At 41.3% G+C, this 27,769-nt stretch overlaps 3 protein-coding genes across 4 annotated transcripts; 2 read left to right on the top strand and 1 right to left on the bottom strand.

The window, feature by feature from the left end:
* Positions 1-15: 15 nt before the first annotated feature.
* On the top strand, positions 16-4,760 carry mbd4 (methyl-CpG binding domain protein 4). The gene is made up of 8 exons (XM_088636518.1): positions 16-253; positions 649-858; positions 1,287-2,257; positions 2,479-2,550; positions 2,635-2,769; positions 2,913-3,062; positions 4,065-4,168; positions 4,343-4,760. Exons 1-8 carry the CDS (start codon positions 192-194, stop codon positions 4,415-4,417), a joined length of 1,779 nt encoding a protein of 592 aa, XP_088492644.1. The 5' UTR covers positions 16-191; the 3' UTR covers positions 4,418-4,760.
* An 814-nt stretch (positions 4,761-5,574) lies between these two features.
* On the top strand, positions 5,575-14,043 carry tmem43 (transmembrane protein 43). Of its 2 annotated transcripts, none has more exons than XM_088636522.1 (12): positions 5,575-5,856; positions 6,600-6,749; positions 7,125-7,259; positions 8,158-8,252; positions 9,267-9,316; positions 10,234-10,303; positions 10,850-10,920; positions 11,407-11,528; positions 12,146-12,220; positions 12,669-12,770; positions 13,170-13,287; positions 13,463-14,043. In XM_088636522.1, exons 1-12 carry the CDS (start codon positions 5,842-5,844, stop codon positions 13,663-13,665), a joined length of 1,206 nt encoding a protein of 401 aa, XP_088492648.1. In that variant the 5' UTR covers positions 5,575-5,841; the 3' UTR covers positions 13,666-14,043. The 2 variants fall into 2 exon arrangements, with proteins under 2 accessions (XP_088492648.1, XP_088492647.1); XM_088636521.1 differs by having other exon boundaries at positions 5,576-5,856; positions 6,597-6,749.
* Positions 14,044-14,697: 654 nt separating this feature from the next.
* Positions 14,698-26,956, bottom strand: xpc (xeroderma pigmentosum, complementation group C). Its single transcript, XM_088636520.1, has 16 exons — positions 26,604-26,956; positions 25,892-26,096; positions 25,443-25,573; positions 24,501-24,612; positions 23,907-23,991; positions 23,423-23,580; positions 22,667-22,787; positions 21,360-21,449; positions 19,624-20,535; positions 19,071-19,231; positions 18,467-18,548; positions 17,690-17,824; positions 16,922-17,091; positions 16,414-16,507; positions 15,801-15,890; positions 14,698-15,422 (listed from the first exon to the last, which is right to left on the bottom strand). The coding sequence occupies exons 1-16, from the start codon at positions 26,770-26,772 to the stop codon at positions 15,210-15,212; spliced, it is 2,928 nt and encodes a 975-aa protein (XP_088492646.1). The 5' UTR covers positions 26,773-26,956; the 3' UTR covers positions 14,698-15,209.
* Between the last annotated feature and the right edge of the window lie 813 nt (positions 26,957-27,769).

Raw genomic sequence — 27,769 nt, forward strand, 5'->3', positions numbered from 1 at the left:
GAGCGGTCTGCGCATGTGCGACAGGAGAAGTATACAGGAAAGTGTCAAGCATCACGGTTTTATTACAAAGCAGAGTTATTGTAATTCCATCTTTTTAATTCTAATACGTCGAGCGGTAGCATTTTAACGATGGAACACTGATCTAAATCAGCATGACTGTGTGTTAGTTTTTACTTTTACGGATTCAGTTTATGCATGAATTTGAGTTACCGCGTTTACGGATGGATGATCTTAATAGCAGAACTACTGTCAGGTAAGAAAGCAAAACAGCTAAGTGATCTAAAAGCTGTATTAGTCCAGTTATTTTAATGATATATACTGGTAGTCAGAGTTTAATTGTTTGCTTATATTGTACCTATGCTTTTGTTATCTATGGCCATTATAATTTAACACAAGCAGAACACATTTTCAGTACATTTTCTATATTCGTAAAAACGTTTTGTATATATTTTATTTTTGGTTGACATGCTATGAAATGCATGTGTATTAATTTTAAAGGCAGGTTTCGTGACTAAATACCTAATTTTGATACTATATGCCGTATGTTACAGGGATTTATAGTATTGCACGGGGTTATCCAAGTCTCATAGACAACATTTTTGTAACTAGACATTCTGGAAACTTGTGTTGTTTTGTTTCCAAACCTAGTGAAACTGCTACCACAGAAGCAATGGCGTGTGAAGAGCCCTCTTTGTCAGATGAGGACCAGCTAGAGAAAGCTGCACCAAAGCAGAGTCCCAGCCCCGACTCGTGTATGGAGACCTGCTGCTGTCTCGGAGTCCCGCCAGGCTGGGTTAAAATGATGAAACAGAGGCGATCTGGAAAAACGGCGGGGAAAGTAGACGTATATATCATCAGGTACTGGGTTATAAATATAGTACAAGTGTCTATATAATCCCAAATACATCTTCCCCATTTTAGATAAGCACAAGGGCATTTGAAAATGAACAATTATGATTGGTCAATAACATCCTCTAAAAAATGTTTTTACAAATGTTTATAAAGTAATTATATCTACATCAATGCTCAAACCTGTGTTAAAAAGAGGCACAACACTTCAGGTTTTATTTTCTTGTTGCTGTACATAGATGTTGTTACTCATGTTTATTGCAGTTTGCATGTCTGAGAGAATGGTCGCTATGCATTACCGTATAGAAAGACAAGCTTTTAAAAATACGTTTGTACAGTTGTTTTTGTTACTGTTAGTCAGATCTGAGAACAATATATATATATATGAGACATGTATTTTGTTTTGAACCAAAGGAATTAACACTTGGTGTACTCAGTCCACAGGGAGGGAAATTCAGATCAAGAGCTTCACTCCATGTCTACCTTCAGAATAACAAAGACCTCTGTCTCAAGGGTGCAGATTTTGATTTCTCTGTACCTGGGAGGGACAAACAGTTAACAAAACCTCAGAAGACAAAAAAGAAGAAAGCTCTCCAACTTTCAAAAACCGTCCTGGACAGCATAACTGACACTAAGATTACAGCCGAAGAGGAACACTTGTCACCCAGCAGTGTGTCAGAAGAGCTGTCTGGACATGGTGCTGCCACTGACGGGGTCTTTTCTGCGCCTTGTGCTGAGAAATCCAAGTCTTCAGAATCTGAAAGCACAAGTTGCAGAGCCAGGGCTAAACGTCGGCACTCTCTGACAAAGCTCACTCCTGCAGGACCACAGAGAGGACAGAAACAGAGGAAGGATCCCAGCAGTAGGGTTAGAAAAGCCGGTGCTGAAAGAGCAGTGGGCAAACGGGGAAATAAACTGACTCTGGGCAGTGAAATGGAAGAAGGGCAAAGTCAACGCCACACTGGAGACCAAAAAGAGACTCAAGGGGGGCTTTTAAAAGACAAGCTTCTCAGACTGGCACAGGAAAGTGAAGTAAATGACGTAAACGCACTGACTGTGAGCAGTGAAAGAGGAGAAAATCAAGTTGCAAACCACACTGGAGACCAAAAAGAGACTGAAAAGGGACTGTTAAAGGATAAGCTTCTCAGACTGACCCAGATAAGTGAAGCGGATAAAGGCGCAGAGCTCACACTTTCCCCAGAAGGTGAAAATGAGTCCGGAGAAGTGGTGTGCGACCAGCCTGAGGCCTCTGCCCCAGGGAAAAGTGCCCCACAGCCTGTGTCTAGGAACGCTGCAGAGGAACAGCAAGCTGTTGTCGGACCTGAAACTGAGTCTGCGCTGGAAGATGGTGATTCACTTCCTCCGGGGCACTCGGGGACATTTACATCAGTGAAACAGCAGCAAAGCAGTAAGCATAAAGTTAAATCTTTGAGTATAGCTCTTAACGTTCTTGGGAACATTGAGGGGTTTCTCCAAACCGAATAGGAATCGTGGCCTGATATGTTTTGCAATGAAAATAGACAGTATATTCAGTTACAAAAGGAGAAGGCTTAAGAAAACCTTAGACAGGAACATTGAAATATTGTCCAAGTCCATCAATGAATCTGGTACTGTTTTGTTTACCTTCAGGTTGTGGCATAAAAATGCTGTCAGAGAAAAGAAAAACAAGCCAGTACTTCACTGGAAAATTAGCCAGAGAAGGTAAGGAAACATCATTTTCAACTTTAACCAGGAACAAAAAGGACGACTCTCCCAAATGAAACATGTTCACTTTATTTTTCTTAGCTCCAAGTCCACCCAGACGCAAGGCCTTTAAGAAATGGACTCCGCCTCGCTCTCCTTTTGCCTTGGTACAGGAGACTCTTTTCCATGATCCCTGGAAGCTTCTGATAGCCACCATTTTCCTCAATAGAACCAGCGGTAAGAGTTGTGGCTTCAAACAGAACAGGACAATGAGACCATTCCCTTCACAGAGAGCTAACCTAAAATACTAGGTTCAGATGTGGGGCGCGGTTCAGTTCTGTCTTTCTGTCAGTTGAAAGTAAAGAGACTCTTTCTTTTAGGTAAGATGGCAATCCCTGTGCTGTGGGAGTTCTTTGGACGTTACCCGTCTCCTGAGGTGGCCCGTGTCAGCGACTGGAAAGAAATGGCTGAACTGCTGAAACCTCTGGGCCTCAATGAACTCAGAGCCAAAACAATTGTGAGGTTTTCAGGTGAGTGATACAATGTTTTAAACCAAAAAAGAAGCAATTATGTTTTTCTCACTATACTGTAGCTACAGTATGTTAAGCAATTTGTGTGTCACAGTGATTTCTTCAACAAGTCCTAGGTGTGAGTTGTATGTGTGTGTGTGTTGGTGCCTGTCTGCCCTGTTGTGGGGTGGCATCCCATCCAGGGTGTACCCTGTCTTGTGCCTGTTGCTTGCCAGGGTAAGCTCTTTCTGTGCTGGTACCTTGAACTAGAAGAACCAGTTAGAAAACAGATGTAAGGATGGATTTCTTCACCATAGTCCTGAACTACATAGAACTGAATGTTCATAATGTTCTGATTATGTTGAGGATTATTTTTCCATGTTTTTCTTTTCATCAGTGTAATCATACGAGTTGCAGAAGTAAGTATGTTGTATTTGGAGTGTAGTGCACTAAGCTCACTTTGTGATAAGATAAAAACACTTTATTGGCCATATGCAATTTCTTGTATTAGGAATTTGTCTTTTCGCATACCCCAACTTCCTTAGCCACAGACACACCACACCACCCCTGTCATAATTGGGTGATAGGGAGTTTCTGCTTGTTATCCACAGACTATGGATAACAACCACTGTATCTTGTGGTTAACAAAGGATGTAATAATGACACTTATCTAATTTCACCCTGCCCATCACAATCAGTCATAGTCAAAATGATTTTATAATCAGCCCTCCATCTACTGTACATTGTGTATTAGAAAACCAACGTGAAATTTTCTGTTTTCAGCAGACACACAAGGAAAAAAGAGCACAGTATAAGTCTCTGATGATACTTGAAAGAGTTCTCTCCAGTTTTGTGTGTGACCTCATTTTGATCCTGTTCTCTACTGGCACCAATGTGACCGACTGGGGTTTTGCACCTGCTTAGATAGCAGACTCTTGTAGGAGAACAAACCTTTGCTCTCGTAAAGCCTTTGAACTCTGTACAGGTGCGAAAGGCTTACATTTCAGTTTCATGCCATTGCAGATGAATACTTAACAAAACACTGGAAGTACCCCATCGAGCTCCATGGTATAGGAAAGTATGGCAACGACTCCTACAGGATATTCTGTGTCAACGAATGGAAACAGGTGAGTTGGGGGCAGCTGGACTCATTGATTAAGAACTCTATCCAGTGTAATCACAAAAATGGATGACAGAGTTATCCAGACATGATACGGGCCCTGTTTTATTATGGACATGTAAGCAGGATTGGAAAAATGTGACGGTAACTGTCGATTTTTTATCCATGTTTATCTTCTTAGGTTGATCCCCAAGATCACAAGCTGAACTTGTATCATGCATGGCTCCGGGAAAACCACGAGCACCTGGGTATCTGATTCCGAGATGAAGCTTGGAATCTTGGAAAGCTTGATTCAGAGAGAATAATGTTGAATTATTGCTGTTGCATTTTACCACTCTGTCATTCAAAAATGTACTGGACTGCAACCATGTGATAAAACACGGGTCTTCACGTTTTTAGTTATGTCAGCTTTTGACTGGTTTTATATTGTCAGGTTGTATGCGTGTGCTTTTTTGTGTGTTTATGCTAGAAACTATTAAGATACATATCATTGCTTAAAAATTGAAGTTTGTATCTGCTTACATATAATCTGTAATTAAAATATTCTTTAACGCAAAACATATTTTTAGAGATAATAATAAAAAAGCTTGTGTTTTGTACCTTTCTGTTTTTTTTGGTGTTGTTTTTTCTAAAACGTCTTAATCGCTCTCTGAAGTAGCAGCTCTGTATTCTCCCACTTGATTATTTAAATGAAGTCGGTTCTTCAAATGTCCTGTAGTTTTACACTATGAAAAAAAGATAATAGTATTATCTACTTAGAATAGTATTCTAAGTTTCCTTAATTCACATCTCCAATGTATCACCTTTTATACTAATTTATTTGTACTAAATTATTGTACCCATTAATCTATTAATAAATTCAGTCTTGGACTGATTTGTAATTGATTTCATTGTGGCAACATAGGATATTTATTGATAAATAACATTTTCAGTTATATTTTAATACATGTAAGCTACATAGCTGCATTTGAAAAAAGGTCAGCACACATATTCTAATTTAATAAATGCAAGAGTAGTTGTCACGTACTATCGGATCGGCTGAATTAATTACCTGCTCACCTAACCAAAGACATATTTGGGAAGTTTGTAATAGAGATTAACTGTTGACTTTAGTAAAGCTGGTGTATATGAAAATGTTTTCAACATAATATTATAGTCATTTACTTGAAAAAGGACGCTATTATTTCAGCACTGCTTGCACGTTCCGAAACACCCACGGCTAATCGTTATCTGGTTGCATAGTTTTAGAAAAAGCTAAAACTCACTGGATTAATATTTGAATTTTCACATAACAAGTAAAAACAGATATACTAGTATAACGGATGGTCATACGTTACATGTACAGCCTACAGTTCCCAGAAAACCTCTCTGCGCCAACGCACACAACAGTTGACAAATTGGAAAAGCGAACGGCGATGGTCTTGCAATCGCGCAGACGCCGAAGGAACGTAATTATTTTAAACCCTGAACGTCCAAATTTTTCCGGTTTTGAACTTCGGGTTTGTTTGAATAGGTGGTTTAATAGGAAGCAGTTTGTTTTGAGCGAATGCAAATCCCAACAGATCATTCACAAAACTCCGAAATTATTTAGTTTTTGTGCTATTCTCTCGTCCATCGTATATACAGACGTTTTACTGTTTTATTTTAGAAATTGAATAACTCAGGGCGGAGATCAACACAATGTCGGCCGCTAATGTAAGTGAATTATTTAATTTACCTAGACTTGTGCGTTTAAGGCACGAAAATGTAAGACACGGTGAATAGAAACTGAATATCGAATAATGATTGGATTAAGTTATGATACTGATGCTCATATTTCCTTGCGTCGAAAACATTTTGATCTTTTTTGAAGGTGCTGTTACCTTTAAACCATAATTTTAAACCTTGAAAAAAAAACGATGAAAATGTTTTTCATCGTTTACAAGTAACACGGTTACATGTATGGCACTTATTTAATTTTCTTCTGCAAAATGCGCTGTTTGTAAACTTTCCCATTCAGCTATCAGAGCTGTACCAGGCAGTAATGGAAGAGAGTTGTGGAATTCACTAAACAAACTATAAAGCACATCTTAAAACCACAAGGTATACTTTTAATAATAATTACACCTAAATAGTGAGGTATGGTCTTTGGAGAATGAAGGAGGTATATAGGGATGGTGTTAGAGAATTTTTTTCATACATGTTTTAAAAGGTATCCAGTAAGTCTTATCAAGGTGTGAGGTTCAATCTTAGAGTAGATTGGCTAAAAAATGTTTTTTTTTTAATTCTGGTTGTGCACTTAAATAGCCCACTTCACATGCTCTTAACATACTGTATTACGGACACACATTACACTTACAAATTCCGTGCTATAGAAATGACCTAATAAGCAGGCTGCCTCTTGTTAGCGAAGGTGAATGTGGGCTTAAATGTTTTATTTTTATGATTTATTTCAGCAGCCTTCCCAAGGACAGAGGAAGGACCAGCATGTGAAAGTGACAAGCCATAAAAACGCTGGATTCCTCGAGCGCTTGAGCCAGACAACCGGAGGAATGCTGATCGGCATCGGGCTGTTTGCCCTGTCCTTTTATGTACTCTTCACTAACGAGGTACCAGAAATCAAGCCAATCGTTAGCAGCCTGAGCTGCTGGGGCAACCACATTTGTCTTTTCATTTTAAGATGGCTTAACATACACATTTATAATGTGCAAGATCTAGTCCATTCTTGTACACCCTGCCCTGGCTAACACCACTCTTTAAAGGTTTTCATTGGTGATGACTGAGAAGATTAATTCCTTGCTGTATTTCAGGCACAGTCTAATATATTTGAAATAACAAAAGCCTTTTGAGTTTGTCAGCTGGGATGCTCCCTGCATTCTAACTTACAGTAATTTAACTGGTTTTAACTGCTTTGCGAAAAATAAAAAGTGCAGCTAACTGTACATTGAATGTGCCCAGTAAGAGTATATTGTCTCTCTGCTCAGGGAAGGGCTCTGAAGACGGCAGCTTCCCTAGATGAGGGCCTGTCTCTGGTGGTGCCTCTGGACAACATTCATAGTGTTGACCCTCAGAACAATGGAAAGCTGGTGCACTTGTCTGGGCCCCTGCGGACACCTCAGGTACTGTAGGCAGCAAAGCTGTCAGGCCCCTCCTGCTAGGAGGAAAACTTTGAATTAAAAGAAACACTGTTTTTAATCATTAATGATAATTATAATAATTGCTTGCACTTATATAGCGCTTTTCAGGACACTCCACTCAAAGCGCTTTACATGTAATGGGGACTCTCCTCCACTACCACTAATGTGCAGCATCCACCTGGATGATGCGACAGCAGCCATAGTGCACCAGAACACTTACCACACATCAGCTATCAGTGGGGAGGAGAACAGAGTAATGAAGCCAATTCATAGATGGGGATTATTAGGAGGACATAATTGGTCCAGGAGGGAATTTGGCCTGAATACTTGGGTTACACCCCTACTTTTTTTGAGAAATGTCCTGGGATTTTTAATGACAAGAGAAAGTCAAGACCTCGGTTTTACATCTCATCCGAAGGACGGTGTCTTTTTACAGTATAATGTCCCCGTCACTATACTGGGGCATTAGGACCCACACAGACTGCAGTGTGAGCGCCCCCTGCTGGACCCATTAACACCTCTAACTTTAGTTTTCCCTGGGAGGTCTCCCATCCAGGTACTGACCAGGCTCACACCTACTTGGCTTCAGTGGGCTGCCAGTTGTGAGTTGCAGGGTGATATGGCAGCAAGAATGTCAAGTTTTATTGGACTACATGTAAGAGAAAGAGTGGTAAGATTTAAAAATACAGTGTATCTGGGTAAGTGTGGCACAGAGGTAGACTTTTGACCAAAATAAGCACCGACTGAGACTATTGCACATTGTACCATTGTGAGTACTGGACTCAAACCCCACCTAGGACCCACATTCATGTACTGTACCTGTATGTTGCCTGTCTAAGTGCTGTTAAGTCCTGAGAATGAAACGTGTGACTTGTTGCAGCCTTTGAACGACCCTAACTACAGAATCAGCGTCCATGCAGCCAAGCTGAAGCGGGAGGTTGAAATGTACCAGTGGGTGGAGTACCAAGAGAGCCGGTGAGAGGCTGAAGGCACAACTCCAGCACCACACTGTTGTCAGGACGCTGTGTCAACAGCACAGCCTGTCATAGTGCAACACGGGAGAACAGTGGAGAGTACCCCATGATCACTTTGCCAACGTATCATAATACACCCACCCACAGCTTAACGTCATTATACAGTGCGAATATCAGTGCTTTCTTTTTATGAATTAAATGTTTGTAAAAGAGTATAATTTGGCCAGTTTCATCAGAAGATTTTTCCTTCACTCCCTGTGTCTGTGTGGTGCCTCCAGGTGCTTCATTTTTCTTCCTGCTCATAAAGAAATAACAAGCTAGGTTAACAGATCTCTCTATCTTTGTTACACATCTTTGGGTGGGCGTGTCCTGCAGTGAGCTGGCATGCTGTCCAGGGTGTAGTCCCAGTTTGCACCCTGGGCTTCTGGGATTGGTGTCTCGTCACTGTGACTCCTACCTGGAATAATCAACCTTCTGTAAAGGGATTTTCCCCTCCACAACCCTGTCCATTCAAGGCTAACCTCCAAAGTTTCAGGGATATACCTTAGCAAACCTTAAAAATGCACATGAAATCAGAATTTTCTGTACACTCACAAATACATGATCAAATTCAAAAATGTTCTCAAGTAAGTGACCCATTTTTAATAATGTTCTGCAAAACAAATTTCATAGTCTCCAAATACCACGGCTCAATGTACCACATGCTGTATTTCAGTGTCTGATAGAGGTATAGATACTGTATGTGAAACTGAAAATAGTGTTTCTCACTGTCTTGCAGAAGTTGTTTGCTTAGTTATTCACATGCCGAGTTCTAAAAGTTTGAACGGGCATTTTCTTTTTTATTATTGATCAGTTTCTTCTTTTAAACAAGCATCTTTAACAAGTCAAGCCTGTAATAGTTTAAAACAATCATATACAGTATAGTTGATTAGTAGTACTATTTAAAGAAAGCAGAATAATTACACTTCACAAATGCTGCATTAGCTGGTAATCTGTTTCATCCTTTACCCCCAAGGGACTATGAAGAAAATGGCGAACGGAAGACTGAAACAACATATACGTACAGTGAGTACTGTCAGTGTGAACCATTGTTTTTCAGTTAGATGGGGCTTCAGTGTTCAGACTGCACAATAAAGCTTTATATCTTTACACACTGCAGTTAGGTTTGTAATCTTTCCACAACTTTACAAGTAAAGTGAATTCAAGTAGGCATAATAATAACACTTCTTTTCACTGTCGCCTGGCAGAGACTGAACTGTAATGACATGCTGATTTTTAAAAAAGGATTAATGGTAGAGCAACATACTGGTTACCAATTTATTCCATAGCTGCCTTAATACATCATTTTTTTGGTCACAAATTATCACACTAAATCACATAAGATTTAAATGTTATTTGGCCCATATTTGCTCCTCTATCATTTCAGCCTGGAGACTGAAAGTTTTTCTAGCTGGAATCATAATAGCGTGACTTCTGAGAAATTCCCTAGGTGCATAGACCTGCCCACTTGTAGAGTCACTTTGACTGTGTGCCACCTCCACTTGGGATGTCTTAGTCACAGTCAGCTAGTAACTAGACCCAGGCTTAACTAGCTAGTCTGGGCACTAGGGCTCATTCTTTCTTCTGAGAGTTCCTTGGCTGCCCCATCACTGCCCTCTGGTCAGATGAAGAAAGCAATTAAAAGCTGTCAAAGCTGGTAAAAGCACTTTAAAAGTTGACCGTTTCACCGTTTCAAAGGTTAATAAGTCTAAGCATGTTGTCGACAAAGCAAAAACTCAATTGTTTCTTATCTACGTGCATGTACAAATACTGTACTTTACTTGGTCAACCTGACTGGATTGGAGCACTGCTACTATAAAACAGAATGTTAAGCTGCTGTGACGTTTTCCATGAAAAATGTATTGGCAAGGTTTCAATCCTCGAAGTGCTTACTCCGAGTGTTTGCTTCACTGTGTTTGACTTGTTTCTCTTTCACTTTGTAGATACGGAGTGGAAGTCTGAAGTGATCAACAGCAGGAATTTTGATAAAGAGATAGGTCATATCAACCCCAGGTAACACATGAAGATTATGCTCAACTTATGTTGGTGTGTTTGCCAGAATGGTATCTTGCAGTTTCTTCTGATCTCTCCCCTCTTAATACATGAGCCACATTTCTAAAATTATATAGAAGTGGGTTTGTAGGCCAACTGATGTATTCATTGATGTACAGGTAATGTCAACAGAAATAATGTCAAAAGCACCCGAGTCACTTTGCCTATGCCTCCAAAAAGGTGAACCTGAACAGCATTAATTGTCAAACATTGCTACTCCAATAACCAGAAACTGAATCATCTTTAAATCTTAAGTTATGAGCTTTATTATTTAAAATAATGTGAAAACAGAAAGGAAAGCAACTCAAAACAATAAACAGTTGTGGATAATGAGGCATAATCTGAATTAGATCATGTGAAAAATACTTAAGAATAACAAGGTGTTGGCTGTACTTCAGATGTGTGGTAACTGATTTTGGTTCCTAGCCTCTGAATGCTCAGGCTACGATGCGTGAAGGCTGTCTTGGCTTTGCCCAGCCTGTGCTGACTGTGTTGTCTTCTGCTTAGTGCCATGGCTGTGGAGTCTGTCACCGTTGTGGCCCCAGATGTCTCTGTGGGGAGCTTTGTCCTTTCCAAAAGTAAGACTTTGGGCTTTGGGCAACTGCAAATGAGCCTCTTGGATACAAACTGTACTGTCATGAATTGAAATCTATTCTTAGAGCTGGTGGAAACTGAAATACCCCTTTAATTCATTGAAAATTGAATAACACTTGGCCTTAATTAATATGTAAAGCATAAGGTATTACCTGGCAAAACCCTAAGTAAAAAAAGCTATAGTCATTTTATTAAGTTTTTTAAATACACAACATTTTCCATGTAGTTTTCTAGCTACTGTTTACAACAAGTTGGAGTGCAGTTAAAATACAATCAACATCTCCATTTTGGAAACACACAGATGCCCTGCAGGCAGTGAAACTGAATAAAGCCTAAATAATTAATCCCAGAGCTGCCAAGATTGTTTTAATATGCCACAACACAGAACATTGAGGCAAGGTCTTCATGTTAAAAAATAAACATTTCATTTTCTGTCTCTGACTAATGACATGGTTTTGATTTTGATCCAGGTTTGGTGGACAAGATTGATAACTTCAAGAAGCTGAGCCTGGCTGGGCTCCCACCCCCCGATTTCTTTATGACCACGGATGGCGATTACTTCTACCACACGCAGAACCCCCGCAGACCTGAGGCCAGTGCTCGTAACAGCGGAACGCTCCGCCAGTCGTAAATAAGACTTCATGGAAAGTCGGGCACGTTTCAGAAAAAAAAAGTTTGTAAGCACAGTTGGAATGTAAAACCATGCTAGCTGGCCAAAAATCTTAGGAAGGAACCCTAAAGCAGAAGGCCTCAATAGTGAGACAAAGAGGCCCAACACTATCCCCAACCCAAACCTTCCCCAAGCTTCAGATAGAAGATAGCTGGAAGAACCAGAGCAATGCACAGTTTTAACCCCACTCACCATCAGTCTCCTCACAACCTTCTTTGACGGCGACCTAATGAGAAGAATTTTAAGAGACTGGACTGTGTATATTTTAAAACCTTCAACAGACGAGTGCCTTGTCCTATGTTCAGCCATTCCATCTGCTCACAGAGGACCAGACTGACATTTGGTAGCGTCTCTTAGTGTTTCAGACCAGGACCAAAGCTCCTTGGTGAAAAAAACTGACAGTGTTGGAACCTTAATCATTTTCAGGCACGTTTAAGCAAAACCTTTAACTTCACTGAGTCATAATCAAAGTCAATTGCAAGTCAAATATATGAACTGCAAGACAAAGTGGTACTGATTGCATGCTGTTTGTATACTAGGTCGGTGATGTGAGAGTGTCCTTCTACTACGCTGGACTGAGTGGAGAGGGGACATACCCAGGACCTACTCAGGTGGTGGGTGATCACTTTAAATACATTCGTTGATTTTCAGCCATTTTTTATTCCATTATTGGTTTAGCAGACACCCTTATTCAGCTCGAGTTACAAAATAAGTTTGATCAACTGATCAATCTGCTCTCACCTTTCTGAACTGTTGCAGGTTTAAATTCTCTCTTTTTCGCTTGTTGCAATGTGAATTCTTGACAAAAGCATTTAATACTCTCAATGCTAAATAACCAGCTTCTATTAAACGGCCATGAATATTAAGAATTACAAAGCATAGTAAAATTAACCTGGATGATTGATGATGGAAATGTTTTGCCCTTTTTATGTAGGATGGTAAATAACTTATTATGGTCACATGTGTACTGTCAAATCGAACAAGACATAGGAGTATGCTTGTTATTTATATCATTACTCCTGCAGTGATTAGAAATGTTTATTGCTGTCTCTTCCTGCTCAGGTCAGTATTGTGGCTCGTCAAAAGGACAACTGGCTGGTTTCCTACCGGACAAAGTCTGGGGATGTTCTTGAGATCCTATACCTTGAAGAGCTTTCTGCACAGGTTTGCTAGCTCTGTGATACCATTCAATCCGATCACCAAACTAAGAGCATGAGCCCTCAATATCATGAACTATGTGAAGTAAAGAACATTTTGTTTATTATTTTTGAATAATTTTACAGCCTTCAGCAACAATAGCATATCATCATGTCACACAGAGTGAAGGGCTTATTGCAAAGTATGTATGGAATTACACTGTATGCAGTTTTGGCTTAATGAAATTGCTCATCACTTTTTGTAATGATTATTAAGTTTGTATTCCTAGAAGCCTAGCAAAGATTCTCCTAGCCTTTTAAGGTTTACATCATTTTCAATCAAAGCAACAAGATAAAAACAATGACCTGTCTCCATATCCATGACATACAGAGCTTCCATTAAAAGTGACTCACTTGCTGTTTGCAGGAGGTGTTTGAGAAGGAACAGGAAAGCAACAGACTGAAGACCTGGGCTCTGCGTGTAGCGGGCTGGCTGCTGATGTTCTTGGGGATCAGTCTGACAATCCAAATCTTCCACACCCTGGGTGAGTAGTGCAGTGCACAGACCCCTGTTGACAGCTAACAGGTTTGTCTGAATCATTGTGACGGCTATTCCAGATGGTTTCACCACTTTTATAGCTGCACTCTATAAGTCGTGCAGGGGGAGAAGAAGAAAAGGGGCAGGCACTTGGATTACTTACACTTGTCTCTTTTTCGCAGTGGACTGGCTGCCCCTAGTTCGTGAACTGGTGAGCCTGGGCCTGAAGCTCTTTGCCTTTTCAGTGGCCACGTCACTGTCTCTGCTGACCATTGCTGCTGGGTGGCTCTTTTACCGCCCCCTAATTGCCACTCTGTTGGCAGCTCTGGCCATTGTGCCAGTTATCCTTGCCCGCACCAGAGTGCCACCCAAGAAGATCCAGTGACAGGAGAGGAGTAAGAGAGACCCAAGAACCAGGGATGAATATAGGTCTTATTTTTGACCATGGATAAATTGCCAATTTTGTATGTATTAAATGGACATATATTAAGTGGGAATTTGAGTTCAGAAAGTGTTAATGTTCTCTATCCTTGCCAAAGAATGTACGTCTAGTGCCTTTACGAACAGTCCTTCAAGGGGAGTTAATGCTTATGGCTTATGGGAGCTTATGGCATATGGATCTGATGCATGCAGGTGGGGTAAGAAGCTTTTCTGTAGTTCTAAGGAAGCTCTTCTGCCACAAACGTTTTTATTTTTATATTCTTTTAAAGTACACTGTGAAGTGCAAGAATAAAGTTTGACATGATAAATGAAAAGAAGAAAACTTAAGTAATATGTGTTTAATGTCTGGGTGTCTTTCACCTAATAAGAATTCATTTTTCTCTTTACTGGCTGTAAGGGAGTAATAGAACATAAAAATGTATGCCATGTTTGAAACTTTATGAAACTTTATCACTTACAATGCTTTTTTTAAATTGTGAAGTGAAACACATTTTTAGTTTGTATTCAGTTGTTTTAAAACATAGGTTATAGCTGACTTACATTTTTAAAAAGGATAGATGAGTTAGGACTAGTAAAAATATTGCATTTCTATACTTTAAGTGCCTTAAATTGAATCTCCATTATGTTGGTACAGGACATTAGACTCAGGTGTACCTACTGTAATTACTTGATCTGTAAAGATCTGAGATTATTTGATGTCTTTCAAACTGAATCTGTTAGATAAAGAACAGCATATGTCTTTTTTGTTTGGTTCCAACAATTCCACTGATAGCTGGTGTGATGTGAGCATACTGGTACAATTTGGCTGGTGTCACATTATCCAGGTGGGGGCTACAGAATAGTGGTGGAGGGGACCCCCCATTACCTGTAAAGCACTTTGAGTAGAGTGTCCATAAAAGTGCTAAGAAAGTGTAAAAATATACTCCGTGCAGTCTGATGGTGTTAAATCTTTTCATTTTCAATTTCAAAATTGAAATTGTTTGGTGTTAGAAAAAAATATTGTTTATTTATTAACATTCATTTTGTAAAATTTCAATTACACAATCATAAATCTACAGACCATAACTTCTAATTGGTACATAAACAACAGTGAAAAAAATAACTACAACTGCAGGCTCATCACTGCCTACTATCACCATCAGCTTTACAAATGAAGCTGAGAGTTAAACCAAATGCAGTTTTGTCTTTAACATGGTACTGATTCCACTTTGAATAATACTTTTCTTTAAAATAACCAATTATTAACATTGTTTTGCCTTGCTGTATATGAAATGTATTTAAATGTCTGTTTAAAAAGCAGGTATCAGCTGTAAATGTTGCCCAGTAACACTGTACTGGGATTGTACAGTAGATGCTTACTCTTTAGGTCAGATTTGTCAAGGCCCAGAAGCAAGGTCTTGCCTCACACAGTCCAGAAAAGACATTTAGCAGAAGGTGGCAAGTGTTCTGGGCCCATTTCAAGAAATGGCAACATCTCAGACTTGCCTTTCAGATCTTTTCAAAGGGGAAGAGGTGTTTCTGTTGGCCTCTCCTCTCACGCTTGGATTTCCTGACGACAACGTCCTCCTGGCCCGCCTGCCTGTTCTGTGGCCAAGAGCCGGTCAGGTCAGTGGCTGCTGTCTGGGAGCCAGCTTCTTCTTCCTCAGAGGAGAACCCATCCCCTTCCACATTCGCCTCTCCTGGCTGAGCCTCTGCAACGCTCTGAAACAGAACCAGATGGATGTGTGGTCAGGGCCAAGTCACTCTGATCACTAAACATGGTCTTTGAATTTTAATGCTGAAGCATTAAGTAAGGTGACTACTATGTTTCAAGAACACAGCCCTTTCTTGTACTATACCCTTATTCTTGGTACAGGTACTGAGTGTGGCAGAGGACAGCACTAGAGAGTAGCACATTCTGGCTTCTTCAGGGTAAAAACTGAAGTTTTTTTCTTTAACTGCACTATGGATTGCATGGCAATGCACTAGGATGTTTGGACTGAGTTATAAACACACAACTGGCGGCTCAGGGCGCCTAAAGAGAGAGTGTCAAGTCCTCACTACATGCCTTGTGTTGAAGGTCATGAAGAGGAAGACTACCTGCTTTCCATAGCGGCGCTTCAGACGCTCTCTTATTAGCAGGCCCTTCACCAGCAGGGTCCAGTTGCTGAGCACTCTCTTCTCTCGTTTCTGAAAACGAAAACCAACAGCACTAGCGTGAGCCAAGACCACCCTGTACGCACAATGAACCAGCTCAGGCTTAATGTCAAAAAGCACTTGTGAGAACAATCAATTGATTGGAAAATGCCGCATTGTACCAGAGGTCACGTGACCTTTCATACACATTGCAGCTGAAGTCATGGGACCTTTCGTATGCTTTGCATATGTTAATATTGCATATTGCAGCAACTGAATAACTGCTGCAGGTAGCACAGGTCACTGCTGCTTGCAGCAATTAATCAGTCCCCAGTAAAGGGTGTCAATACTTAGAACTATATTAAAAAATAAAGATAGTTGTTGGCTTCCACATACAAATGAATATGTATATATCTTCTATAGCAGCTGTTTGGCAGAAAATCTCTTACTGCTATACAAGGTCTCCAATGCCTCTCCCACAAATGACCTCCACTGCCTTCCTAACTAGTCTTTAGAACTTAGGTTACTCCTTTTCTTACTGCACAATGGAAATGGGAAGGCAGGTAGAATGAAGTACCTCTCTCTCTTTCTTCTCTATCTCTGCCTGCTCATTCTCCCAGGCTGCCAGAAGCACCTCTTTGTACTCCTCACATGCCACGTAGCCCTCAATCCTGTTGGAGAGCAACACAAACACAGTTCCAACAGGCAAGTCAAACCACAGAGAGTGTGTTCTGAAAAAGATCTTGCTAATCGGTTTCAGTCACAAGTGTTCAAAAATATCAAAATTAATACTTCAAAATCTCAATCAGGTCTCCAGATTTCAACAGCCTCAATTATGCCGAGAACAAGGCACAAGAGATGTTTGTCAGGATAGTTAACTAACAAAACATTTCTAGAAACCTTAACAGCAACAGCAGACATCTACTACAATGTCTTTGGCAGCTACAGATGATTTTATGCTCCGGCGATACACTGATCACCCCTAGTACTAGGAAGGATAGTACCGCATAAAGGATTCATAAGACAAATCTGTGATTTTGAGCTTTCCTGGATCCAATAGTATGGGTTGCGGTGAGAGCTCTTACACGGGGTGCGAGAACCCGCAATGATAGTCGAAGCCGGTGACAGCGGGGGCGCAGTCGATGTTTAGTTTCCTGGCGACGCGGTGCAGGTTGGGGACCTGCAGGTGGACACAGCCGATGGGCAGCATGCAGGGCCTGAAGAGGTACACATTGCCATAGTCATTGCGTGGGACCTGGGGGGAAACAGCACAGAACGCGGGACAGCTGTGAAAACGTAAATCCAGAAGTAACTTGCTCAGAAGAGAATATTCCAAAAAAGGTTGAATTATATATCTGAATAAAATGGTACAGCAGATTGGTGTTTTTCTATCATTTTTTAAATTATTTTTATTATGTGTTTTATTATTATTTAGTACTCAGAAGGGAGCAGTGGGCGGGCAATGGACTTTGTACTTCAGCAGGTACCTCTTGAATGCATAAAGAGTGCGACTCTTGTAGTTGTACTCCGCGATCGCAGTGGGCAAAGGCTGATCCAAGAGCTTGGCCTGAAGCTAGTATCAGCAGGCAGCACAGCAGCGGGTACATAACTTCACAGAAACCCAGCACCACCAACATAGAACAGCTCATCTTATGATAAACATTTATTTCTAATAGATGGATAAGATTCTGCCTGCACTGCAACCTGTGTTGTAAGCAAGGTAGGTATCGGAAATGCCTCAATCATTTCTGGAGAAAGGTTATGACAGGCACCTCATGGTTCTCCATGGCACTGGGAGGTAGTATAAAGAGCTGTTGGGGAGTGATGACCGCTGGGCAAAGAGTGGTCAGTACCTTGCCATCCACAGCCACCGGTGGCTGATACTCTTCAGTCTGCCAGTGGCCAAACAGCGGGAGGTCAAACTTGTTACGGTTCTCGGCTTCCAGGAGCCGGGCCTTGCGAGCACGATTCGAAAACCCCTTCACCATCTGAACGCGGGATTGGTGGGGAGCGCAGGAAGAGAGAGGTTAAAGTTCGCATTGACCATGACGTCAAATTAAAGAACAGAGATGTGATGTCGAAAGAATGAGCTCAAAACATGCTAGGGTGTTGACTACTTAAGGTTTTCTATTAATTTTTTTTTTCTTAGATCAAACATGGATTTTGGTACAGTAGGTACAAAATCTCACAAAACATAAATGTGTCAAAAATTTAAAATATTTCAACAAATTAAGTCAAAGATCCTTGTTTTTAATAGGGCAGTTGTTGTAGAGTATAGTATCTCTAAGATAAAGACACACTCTTTTAATAATATGTGATAAATGTGTAATTAACATCCTACCACCACACTGAAAATGCAGCCACTGCCAGCCTCCAGTGAGGACAACTGTAACAGCTGCTCAGAAAGTAGTGTAACCAGGGCTTCAAAATTGTGTTTTTAACCACTAAACATCAAGAAAACACTCCTATTGCAAAATAAAAATTCTACACCAGAAAGGATTATTCATTGGACACTGCCTTGAACCCTTGGCAGACAACGCATATTAATAACCCCTTAGTGAATGAGGGCCTTTATAGGCAGAATAAGCAGGGCCTGCTCTTTCATCAGAGATGGTCAGAAGCAGCTGTACCTTGTAGGGCACCTCCCCAAGTCGCACCACCCGTGCCTCCTTCAACCAGGTGTCTCTGGAGTGCAGCGTGTGCACACAGTCCCTGCAAAGACACACAGGCCTGATGCCGGCCAGCTCTGTCCACCAGCAGCACAGATAAAGACTGCACAGGCCCACATGCTTGTAACACCCAAGTTTCTTTTTCCCACTGGATGTTAAAGTTTGGGTTGATCGGAGGACATAAGAAGAACATTAACATCCATCCGTTTCCTGACTGCTTTATCCATTTCAGAGTCATGGGGAAGCTGGAGCCTAACCCGGCAAGCAACAAGAGAATGGCAGGATACATCCTGGATGGGACTCCAGTCCTTGGCAGGGCGCACACAGATACAAACAAGCACACACTCACACCAGGGCCAATTTTCCCAGAAGCCCATTAACCTACCAGCATGACTTTGGACTGTGGGACAAAACCAAAGCATCCACCCGGCAGAAACCCACGCAAACATGGGGAGAACATACAAACTCCACACAGACAACACCTTGGGAACTGGGCCCTGGGCCATTGTGCTGCCCAAGGATATTAACACGTTCAGTAAAAACAACAAGCCAGCTGTGGCCTTACCTGGAGTACACTGCCTCCCCTCGGCAGTACCCTAGAATAGCAGCAGTTGGCGGGTAAAGGGCTTCGTACTTCAGCAGATGCCTCTTGAGTGCATAAAGGGGGTGACTCTTGTACTCCGAGATCGCAGTGGGCAAAGGCTGATCCAAGAGCTTGGCCTGAAGCTGGTAACAGACAGCAGGTACATGACTTCACAAAAACCCAGTACCACCAACGTAGAACAGCCTAATCTTATGATAAACATGTATTCCTAATATTTGGATAAGATTCTGCCTGTACGGCAACCTGTGTTGTGAGAAAGGTAGGTATCGATAATACCTCAGTCATTTTTGGAGAAAGGTTATCATAGGCTTGCCATCCAATTCCACAATAACTAGATACGTCTTCCAGGCAAGAAAGACATTTAATTCAGTTGACTGCTCTAATTTGTAAAAATTTGACTCTTATAAGAAAACAGGTTTTGATAATGGAAAGGTCACAATTATCCAAAAAAACAAGAGTTTTTCTTTAGTAACACTTTGCTCTATAGTCTCATGTGACCTCTTCAGAGACATACCTCCATATCCTCTTTCTCATCCCTCTCGGTGAAAGGGCTCTTATAGCTCTGCAGGGTTTCCTCCCACCATTCCTCATCCACTCTGCGTTTCCTGGTGGAGGTCATCCATGTGGGGTCATACCTCTTGGTGAGGTCCTTGACAAAGCCATCATTGTCAATCCCTACGACGTACGTTACAGGTTTGGTGGCCTGTTTGTAACAGAGCTGCGGCAGGGCCACAGCAGGCCTCACACAGTCTACACAAACCCACTTTCCAGATTCCTCGAGGTACACCTCCAGCCACTGGTCTGTACCTTTGATGCCAGTCTGGCCGGTCTCTTTGATATCTTCGTTATCGCTGCCCAGAGTCTCCTTCTCCTTCTGCGTTGCTTTCTCGCCAGCTTTCCCTGCCCGACTTTTGTTTCTCCCGGCCTGGCTGATCTTTGTCCGAGACCGTGGCACTTGTTGTTTGCCTGTTGAGCTCCTCCTCCTTCCATGCTCTTCACCTTCAGAGTAACTGCTCTCTGCATCGCTCGAGAGCTCGAATTCCGAGGCGCTGTCGTCCTCATCCTCGCTGTCCTCCTTGTAGTTGATTTTGGAGGCCACCTTCCTCCGACGTTCATTCTTGGGCTTCTGCGACGCTTCCTTTTTCACCCCTTGCTTTTCACTACAGCTGCTACCAGCATCTTCTTCTGGTTTCAGTTTCTTTGCCCCTTTGCCAGACCTGGCCTTCTGACTGACAGGTCTCTTTGCCCCAGCAATGCGACTCTCTGCCTTGCTGATACTGCTGTTGTTATTCTCATCATCACGTATGGATTCCACTTCCTGCTCCATTTTCCCAGCCTTTTGTGCCAGACTCTTCCCAGAAGACTTGGTTTTTCCAGCAGATGGAGGGCTCTCCAGAGAAGTGCTGCTTGAAGTCTTAGACTTACTCTGGAACACAGATTCAAGTCATATCACTGACAGACAGAACTTCAAATCATCGGTCCTGATATTTGCCAAGCATGTTACATTCATCCATTTTCAAACTGCTTCATACAATTCAGGGGAACTGAAGCCTATCCTGACAAGCAATGGGCATAAGGCAGAATACACCCAGGACGGGACGCCAGTCAAATGCAGGGCACTCACAACTCACAAAAGCAAGTCAAATTTCTCAGAAACCAATTAACCTACCAATATGTCTTTGGACTGTGGGAGGAAACTGGAAAACCCAGAGAAAACCCACCCAAATACAGGGAGAACATACTGTATACACACCACTCAGGTAGCACCCCAGGAACTGAATCCAGGACCCAAATGCCGTGAGGCAGCAATGCTAATCACTGCGCCAACGTGGTATCAGCATGTTACAGCTAATTAGGATTTTGCCCATGAATGACTTAAATTAAGAGCAATTAATTATATGTAAAAATAAACATTTTTTACACCCCGTTGAAACCAATATAATTTTAATTTGAAATAAAATGGGCAACAGATTTATGCATTACAGTGTATTACAGACAAATACACTAGTGATGCTGGTCAGGACAAATTAACAGTAATTTATCTTTAACATATATCACTGCATTAATACGTAATGATGGTAATATCTTGGGTACAACAGCAACCAAATCATCTGCAGGGCAGGAGTTAAGTATGAGCTCTCTCTGCCTTCTGTCCCCTAGTACAGAACAAGACACACACCCCTGTGGGGGGATTCAGCTCAGAGAGACGCAGGCGGAGGTTGTAGGCTTCAGTCTGACAAGCGGGGATACCTTGTTTGGGGGTCCCTTCAGTGGAATGGGCTGGAGCGAAAGCACGAGACGGCAGAAGAACTGCAAAGCCCGTAGAATGATTAGGAACAGCTGGGAACGAAAACAGGAAAATATACCTAAATACTGTATGTATATATACATTTTCCTTGCTTGAATCTATTATAATAAAAAACACACAAGCTTAAATCTCCAAAAGCTTAAGCTACCATATCTTTGTTGTAAAACTGGAAAAGCACTTTGTATCTTTGAAAAAAACAGAGCAAGACAGTAAGTTTGTGAATAAACTGAAAAGTAATTTTACCCCATGCCACCAAATCTGTCCTTGAGGTTACAATATTTCTAACATTCTCCTTTCTGCTTTTTCAACCTCAAAGATCCTTACCCTTTTATTATCAAACCCAGTGTGCACAAGCTAGACTTCTATTCTCAATTACTTCAGATTCAACAGGAAAAACACGATTAGCAGGACAAATTGAAACTATTTATTTTCCATATGAAGATGGAAAATAAGAAGCCCTCTTTTTCCACACAGTTACTGGAGCCTGGAACAAGCTGAGCAGCCATCTTGTCAATTTCTGAACCCTATTCCTTTCTTTCAAGAAACTGGTGGATGAGCGATCCTTGCAACAATTGAGCTATTAGCAATGAAAAAGCTAAGTGGGCCAAGAGGCCTCCTCTCTTTTTACCATCTTATGCATCTTACTTTACACAGAGAAAACATTATTAGTTTATCTTAAATATGAATAAAGTTTGATACAAACAAAATTTTCATCTAGGAGTCCACTAACAATACTGGAATACTGCAATCACTAGCAGCATTGTGGAGTGGTTAAAGCAGAGACTCTAGACTTCGAACTGGAAAGTTCAAATCCCTGTTGGGACAATGCTACTGTCTAGATCTCCAGTAAAATGCCCACCTGTGCAAATGGGTACAAATGTAAGTCGCTTTGGATAAAAGCACCAGCCAAAAAAGACAATAATAATCTATTTTATAACTGCTTTATCCAAAACAGAGTCACAGGGGACCTGGAACCTAACCCAGCAAGCAACAGCTGCAAGGCAGGAAACCTGAGGAGAACAACTCCACGCAGAAAACACCCCAGGAATTGAACTCCTGGTCCCAGCACTGTGAGATAGCAATGCTAACCACTGCTCCACCTTGTTGCCCATTAATAATAACAATAAAAGGTGGGTTTTACTCTGTAAGGTTTTAGATTTTAGAGCACATTTGTTTAAACATCTGCTGTTAAAACCTCTCAAATTAGCATGTCTGTAGTATGTTGACTGTAACAGTGCGCAATGCTTACATGGGTCATTTCTTCATGGTCTTGGGCAGAGAACATCCCAAACCTCCCCTCTAGAGTAGCCTGTCGACTCACACCGTCATCGTCTGACAGCTCTGGGTTCAGGGTGAAGGTCTTGGTAAACCTGCACGGAAACAAGGAAACATAATTAAAACTAGAAAAAAGGCCCAGAACAGCATGAATTCAGTATAAAACTCAATGCTTTTATTAATGAAACTTGCTGCAGCATTTCAGCTTTGTCATTCTAATTTGAATTTACCAGTTTTTGGTTATTTTTAACTTCTCTGTTTGAAACGATGAGCTGTTAGTTTTGCGATGCGGCTTTGACCCTTGTACAGGCCTATCTGGGAATCTCTTCTCACCGAAAATGTACTGTGAGAGCAACGCATTGTTTTTCACATCGCCAAGCACTCTTGACTTTAACACTGCCAGATTCAAGGGCGTCCAACTGTCAAGATTTTGCAATTGCATATCCAGCTAAAGATGATCTAGATTTGCTCAAGCCAATTCAACCCCAGCAGTATTTTGTGAATCATCATGTTGTTTGGACGTACAGCGATTAATAATAAACCAGCCACATCTGCATTACAAAGTCACACAGGAGCTGCTGTGGTAAGGCCACAACGCTGCCCTCTTCAACCTTACGGCTCTTACTTTGGCAAAGGCTGGCTTGAAATCGTGCTGTGCAGAAATAAAGTTGCTCCATCCATGACTGTCAAAGAGCCCAGATATGAGTCTCCTTACCGAGCCGTGCCTTACCACTTGACCAGATTGGAGAGGAACGTGACATCAGCCTTCTCCGGGGTCACTCGGGTGAAGTGATTGGGCACCACTGACAGGGCAATAGCCTGCAGGTCAGGTTCGCTGCACACTCTGTTCCGAAAGAAACCGTTGGCCAACAGACACAGCAGGTGAACCTTTAGGAGATAAAAAGTAATATGCTTAAAAGGAAACAGGATTTTCACTCCTCTTGTACAAGCATTTAAACGTTTGCGTATGTCTCGGGAAAGCAGCCAATGAAATAATATGGAACTACTTTAGACTCAAGTTCTGAATGAAATTTGCACCCCAAAAACAAGAGAAATTGCTGAGCGCAAAAACGTCAAACTTATTTTTAGAGCTGTTAAATATGTGGAATCACCGTTATCTTCAGGGATTGTGATCAGGGTTCTCTGCCACAACCTCTGAATCCCAGAGCACTGCTAGGCTTCTACTGACAGCTGGACAATGGGTGAGCCCGTACTTTATGGGTATCTGTGAGCACATCCTTGGTGAAGCGGTTCATCATCCGGCGAAGGTACGTCTCAAACTCTGCCTTTCTTCTCTCCCTGCCAAAGCAGCACCACACCTGTCACTAACACATCAACTTACAGGGACACAGCAATGCACATACACAGAAATAGAATAACTTTACAACAAGCGATTAATTACATTTGTAATTGTACAATCAATGATTGTGAAAGCATCATTCAGAAAGATGGTCCAGGTGTGCCGGTAACCAACTTCCCCTCCTCCATGCCAACTTATTTCCAAAGAGGCCAAATCAAATATTTTTCACCAAAACTACATACAGTAAGTGCTGCCTGCAATTTGTATTGAAAGTGTTAAGTTGTCTGTACATTATGTACTTTCATTCCAACATCCACTATAAAATATTTACTTTTTTTAGCTTAAAAAAAAATCCTTTTTCAAATGTGAACCTATACCCTTCAGAAGCAAGAGATACTGTAAAATCATGCTTTGTGGCACACTTTTATTACTGTTGTGTAATTGAGGGTAGTGCTGTATAAATGTTTGTCCATGCAGCTCTGGAGATGTAACAGGCTCTGCTTCTTGCCTTCTCTGTCTCTTCTTGGCTTGCTCAGGGGTTTCAATCTCTATCTCCACAGGCTGAGAGGGCAGAGCTGGCTCTGAGGGGCCCAGGGAAGAACACATAGGCTCATTGAGTTCTGTGAAGAAAGTTCAGAGAAACAAGGACTTCAGCCTGGAAATTGCTACAGACTTACACAAGGAGTCATCGCTTATGGTTAAGGGTCTCCTTACAGGTAATGTAGAGATTGTCTGGAGCACTAGTACTATATTTTACTCAAAATGAGCTGATCCAAAGAATTTGGTTACAATTGTTTCCACTTAAAATATAACAGAGATAAAAGTTGTGTATCCCATTAAGGCCAGAAACCCATTTGATTCAATTATTTCAAATATCCCACAGGTTCCAACAGACCCACAAAACCTGTTTACAAGAATTCAGGAGAAGGGCAATTTCACCAGGAAATGAAATCTATCCATACTGTATATGCTCTGCAAAATAAAGTCTAACGTTAGATTTTCAACCATGACATTGTCATTCTGAGGTTTGCAGAACTTATAGGCAGCTCTAAGACCTAGATACACATAAGCAATGACTTTAACACTTCAAACCAAATAATATATACTGCCTCACAGTCTCCATTGAAGACTACAGTATATCATGTAGGTAGCTGTGTCACCATGTGTAGGCTGCAAAGGAACAAGTAAACGTTCATTCCATGCTGAAAAAAGAAGAAAGGAAACACAACGTTGTTTCTTTTGTGGAGCCTTCTTCAGGTGTCATATCCCGATGAAGGCTGAAACGTTCCGTTTCTTTTCTTCTCTTTTCAGCATGAAATAAACCTTTACTTGTCCATTTGTAGTATATTATACCTGCTCCTTTGCAACCCTCAGAGCTGCCCAGTACACGTTAATCCACTTAAAAATAAAAAAAAGTGAAAAAATAAAAAATACATGCTGTTTGGCTTACCTTCAACATCTTCCCAATCCTCATCACTCTCCTCGTCTTCGTCCGTCTCCTCTTTCTTCACCACCACCGCGGCTCCCTCACGACCCCAGCCAGCCTGACTGCTGCCTTCCTCCTGTCTCGGCTGCACGTGCCTGCTCGCCGGGACAAGTCGGATCATATCAGTCATATCCCAGACCACTCCTTCACGCGGCCAAGCACTGTGGGTGTGTCTTAAAGAGATTTTAAAGACTGGCAGACAGCACTTCTACTCCTCATTCTGTACACCCAGCTTGAATAGTACGGCTTGCTTGCAGTACACCGAAAAGCTAGGCACTCCTCCTCCAAGATGACAAACCTCAGGAGTGTTAACAAGCCACCATTCCATTCTCATAGCTGTATGCCAAGAGTCATTAAAATGTCAGCTGGGAACGACTCCCTGTTGAGAGATACTGAGCGACTCGGACTTTTACCGATTTTTTTCATCATCTTCGTCATCTTCTTCTTTTATATGTGCAGGCTCTTCTTTGACCTCCTCTTTGACTCCCTTGGTCGCTCTGTGGCGTTTACTCGTCGCTTTTGAAGTTTTAGCAGCAGCCCCAGGCACTTTTTTACAGTTGGTCGCGCTTTTCTTTGCGGCTACTGCCTTCGGAGCATCACCTTTAGGGCGCCCATCCTCTGAATCAAAAGAAGAGTTGTGTGACGAAATAAGACCCAGGTCTGTGGTACTACACGTAACTGTTCGCGTACCCACGTTTTCATAATCTGAAGTCATGAATGAGAAGAGTGCTTATATTTGCATTTAGGTCGGGGGGGGGGAGGGGGTTTGCTTCTGCAAAACATTTTAAAACATCAAAACCCCACCACCTGCAGGATGTGCTGCAAACATCTCAACGGTATATTTTCGGACTCCACGGAAACCACATATTGTATTTTATATTACTACAATTCCTGGCCATGTTATTTACGTTAATGTTAATTATCAGTTTCATGACGAACAATAGCCGCTGTTTAAACTCACTGATTAGAAACAAAAAAAAACTTATTTTAATTCAAGATACCGAGATACACACGATTGTTTTAACAAAATCAACTGTTCATGCATTTTTTATATATGTAAAACGTTACCGGTATGCACAATAGATTACAGAATAGCACAGAAGAATCACTACCATGCTAACTTACCTGTAATCTTTTTTGCTGATTTTTTAACAGTCTTTTGCTCTTTCCCCTTTGTGACCTGCTTACATTTCTTGCTATCTTTTTTTGCGGCGGCATCAACTGACCCTTTTCGCTTGTTGGCCATGCTCGTAACAGGCTGCAGGAACTTTAGTTGCAACACAAATAAAAACATGCACGACCGACGTTACTCGAATGAACTTCGGTTTCCACCGTGCGCACACGCCATAAAGTTTAACTTATGTAACCTCTTTCATTTTGCAGGAAGTTCCCCCAGACTCTTGTTGTACAATGCCCGAAGCTTTCATAACATTCTCCGTATCATTTGTTGGTATTCTCTCTGCAGACCAGTTTCAGAAGTGACGTCGAACGTCAACTTCCGGCCAATAACATGTCCGCCATCGGGGTGCTGATGTAGCTGAATGTTGTTAGCTACACGTGGTTGAAACCTGACTTGAATATACATGTTTACATGGAATGATATTTCTTCGATGTTTTTGCTTACTTCGACAATGATATTCAGTTTATGCAATGCAAAAACTTGAATTAGCGAAAGATACATTATCATAATTTCCGTCAATTCTTTCCGAAAGACCCCTTCGTTTAATATACAGTATATATGCAGAGTTGCTCAAATGAGTCCTTTTGCATGTGCATAGATTTACTTTCCGTCATCAGTCCAGGCTGTAAAACGAAGCTGCACGTGTGTAGATATGCATATCATGCACTACAAAATATTTTGGAGAAAGTGAAAATATATTTTTACTTCTCAGTCAAGAACTTCGTATTTATTTTCATGAGAAATAATATGATTGATGAGTACAATTTTTTTTTATTTTGGATAATTCCTTGTAAACATTTACTCATGTTAACAAAGGTACATTTTATATTCAACCTACTTCTGATTTCAAAGTGACCTTTTCAAGTGTTTTGGGACAGTTTCACTTCAAGTGAAATTCTCAGTGTAAATGTCAGTACGCATGCATGAAGCAGCTACCCATTGAGCTCACGAAAGTTAATAATTTCAGAAGCCTTTGCTGTAGTTGTTGGAGTACCAACCGTCTCTTGACGACTGGAGTTGTCTAACACTGTATTTCGGTTTTCTATTTTATTTTAAGGAACACTAGGTGGAGACACAGGCAAATATTTTGCTTGGTAATATTTCCTTCTCC

Source organism: Lepisosteus platostomus, chromosome 6, assembly GCF_059453375.1.
Source record: "Lepisosteus platostomus isolate fLepPlt1 chromosome 6, fLepPlt1.hap1, whole genome shotgun sequence".
Taxonomy (NCBI): domain Eukaryota; kingdom Metazoa; phylum Chordata; class Actinopteri; order Semionotiformes; family Lepisosteidae; genus Lepisosteus; species Lepisosteus platostomus.

Coding starts and splice junctions, on each gene's coding strand:
- mbd4 (XM_088636518.1), top strand. CDS start 192: ATGCATGAATTTGAGTTACCGCGTTTACGGATGGATGATCTTAATAGC. Junction 859..1,286: donor GTAGACGTATATATCATCAG/GTACTGGGTTAT, acceptor TGGTGTACTCAG/TCCACAGGGAGGGAAATTCA. Junction 4,169..4,342: donor GTGTCAACGAATGGAAACAG/GTGAGTTGGGGG, acceptor TTATCTTCTTAG/GTTGATCCCCAAGATCACAA.
- tmem43 (XM_088636521.1), top strand. Junction 7,260..8,157: donor GGCCCCTGCGGACACCTCAG/GTACTGTAGGCA, acceptor GACTTGTTGCAG/CCTTTGAACGACCCTAACTA. Junction 9,317..10,233: donor TGAAACAACATATACGTACA/GTGAGTACTGTC, acceptor TTCACTTTGTAG/ATACGGAGTGGAAGTCTGAA.
- xpc (XM_088636520.1), bottom strand. CDS start 26,772: ATGTTTTTATTTGTGTTGCAACTAAAGTTCCTGCAGCCTGTTACGAGC. Junction 24,613..25,442: donor GGATTGGGAAGATGTTGAAG/GTAAGCCAAACA, acceptor CTTTCTTCACAG/AACTCAATGAGCCTATGTGT. Junction 17,825..18,466: donor TTGGGGAGGTGCCCTACAAG/GTACAGCTGCTT, acceptor TCCCGCGTTCAG/ATGGTGAAGGGGTTTTCGAA.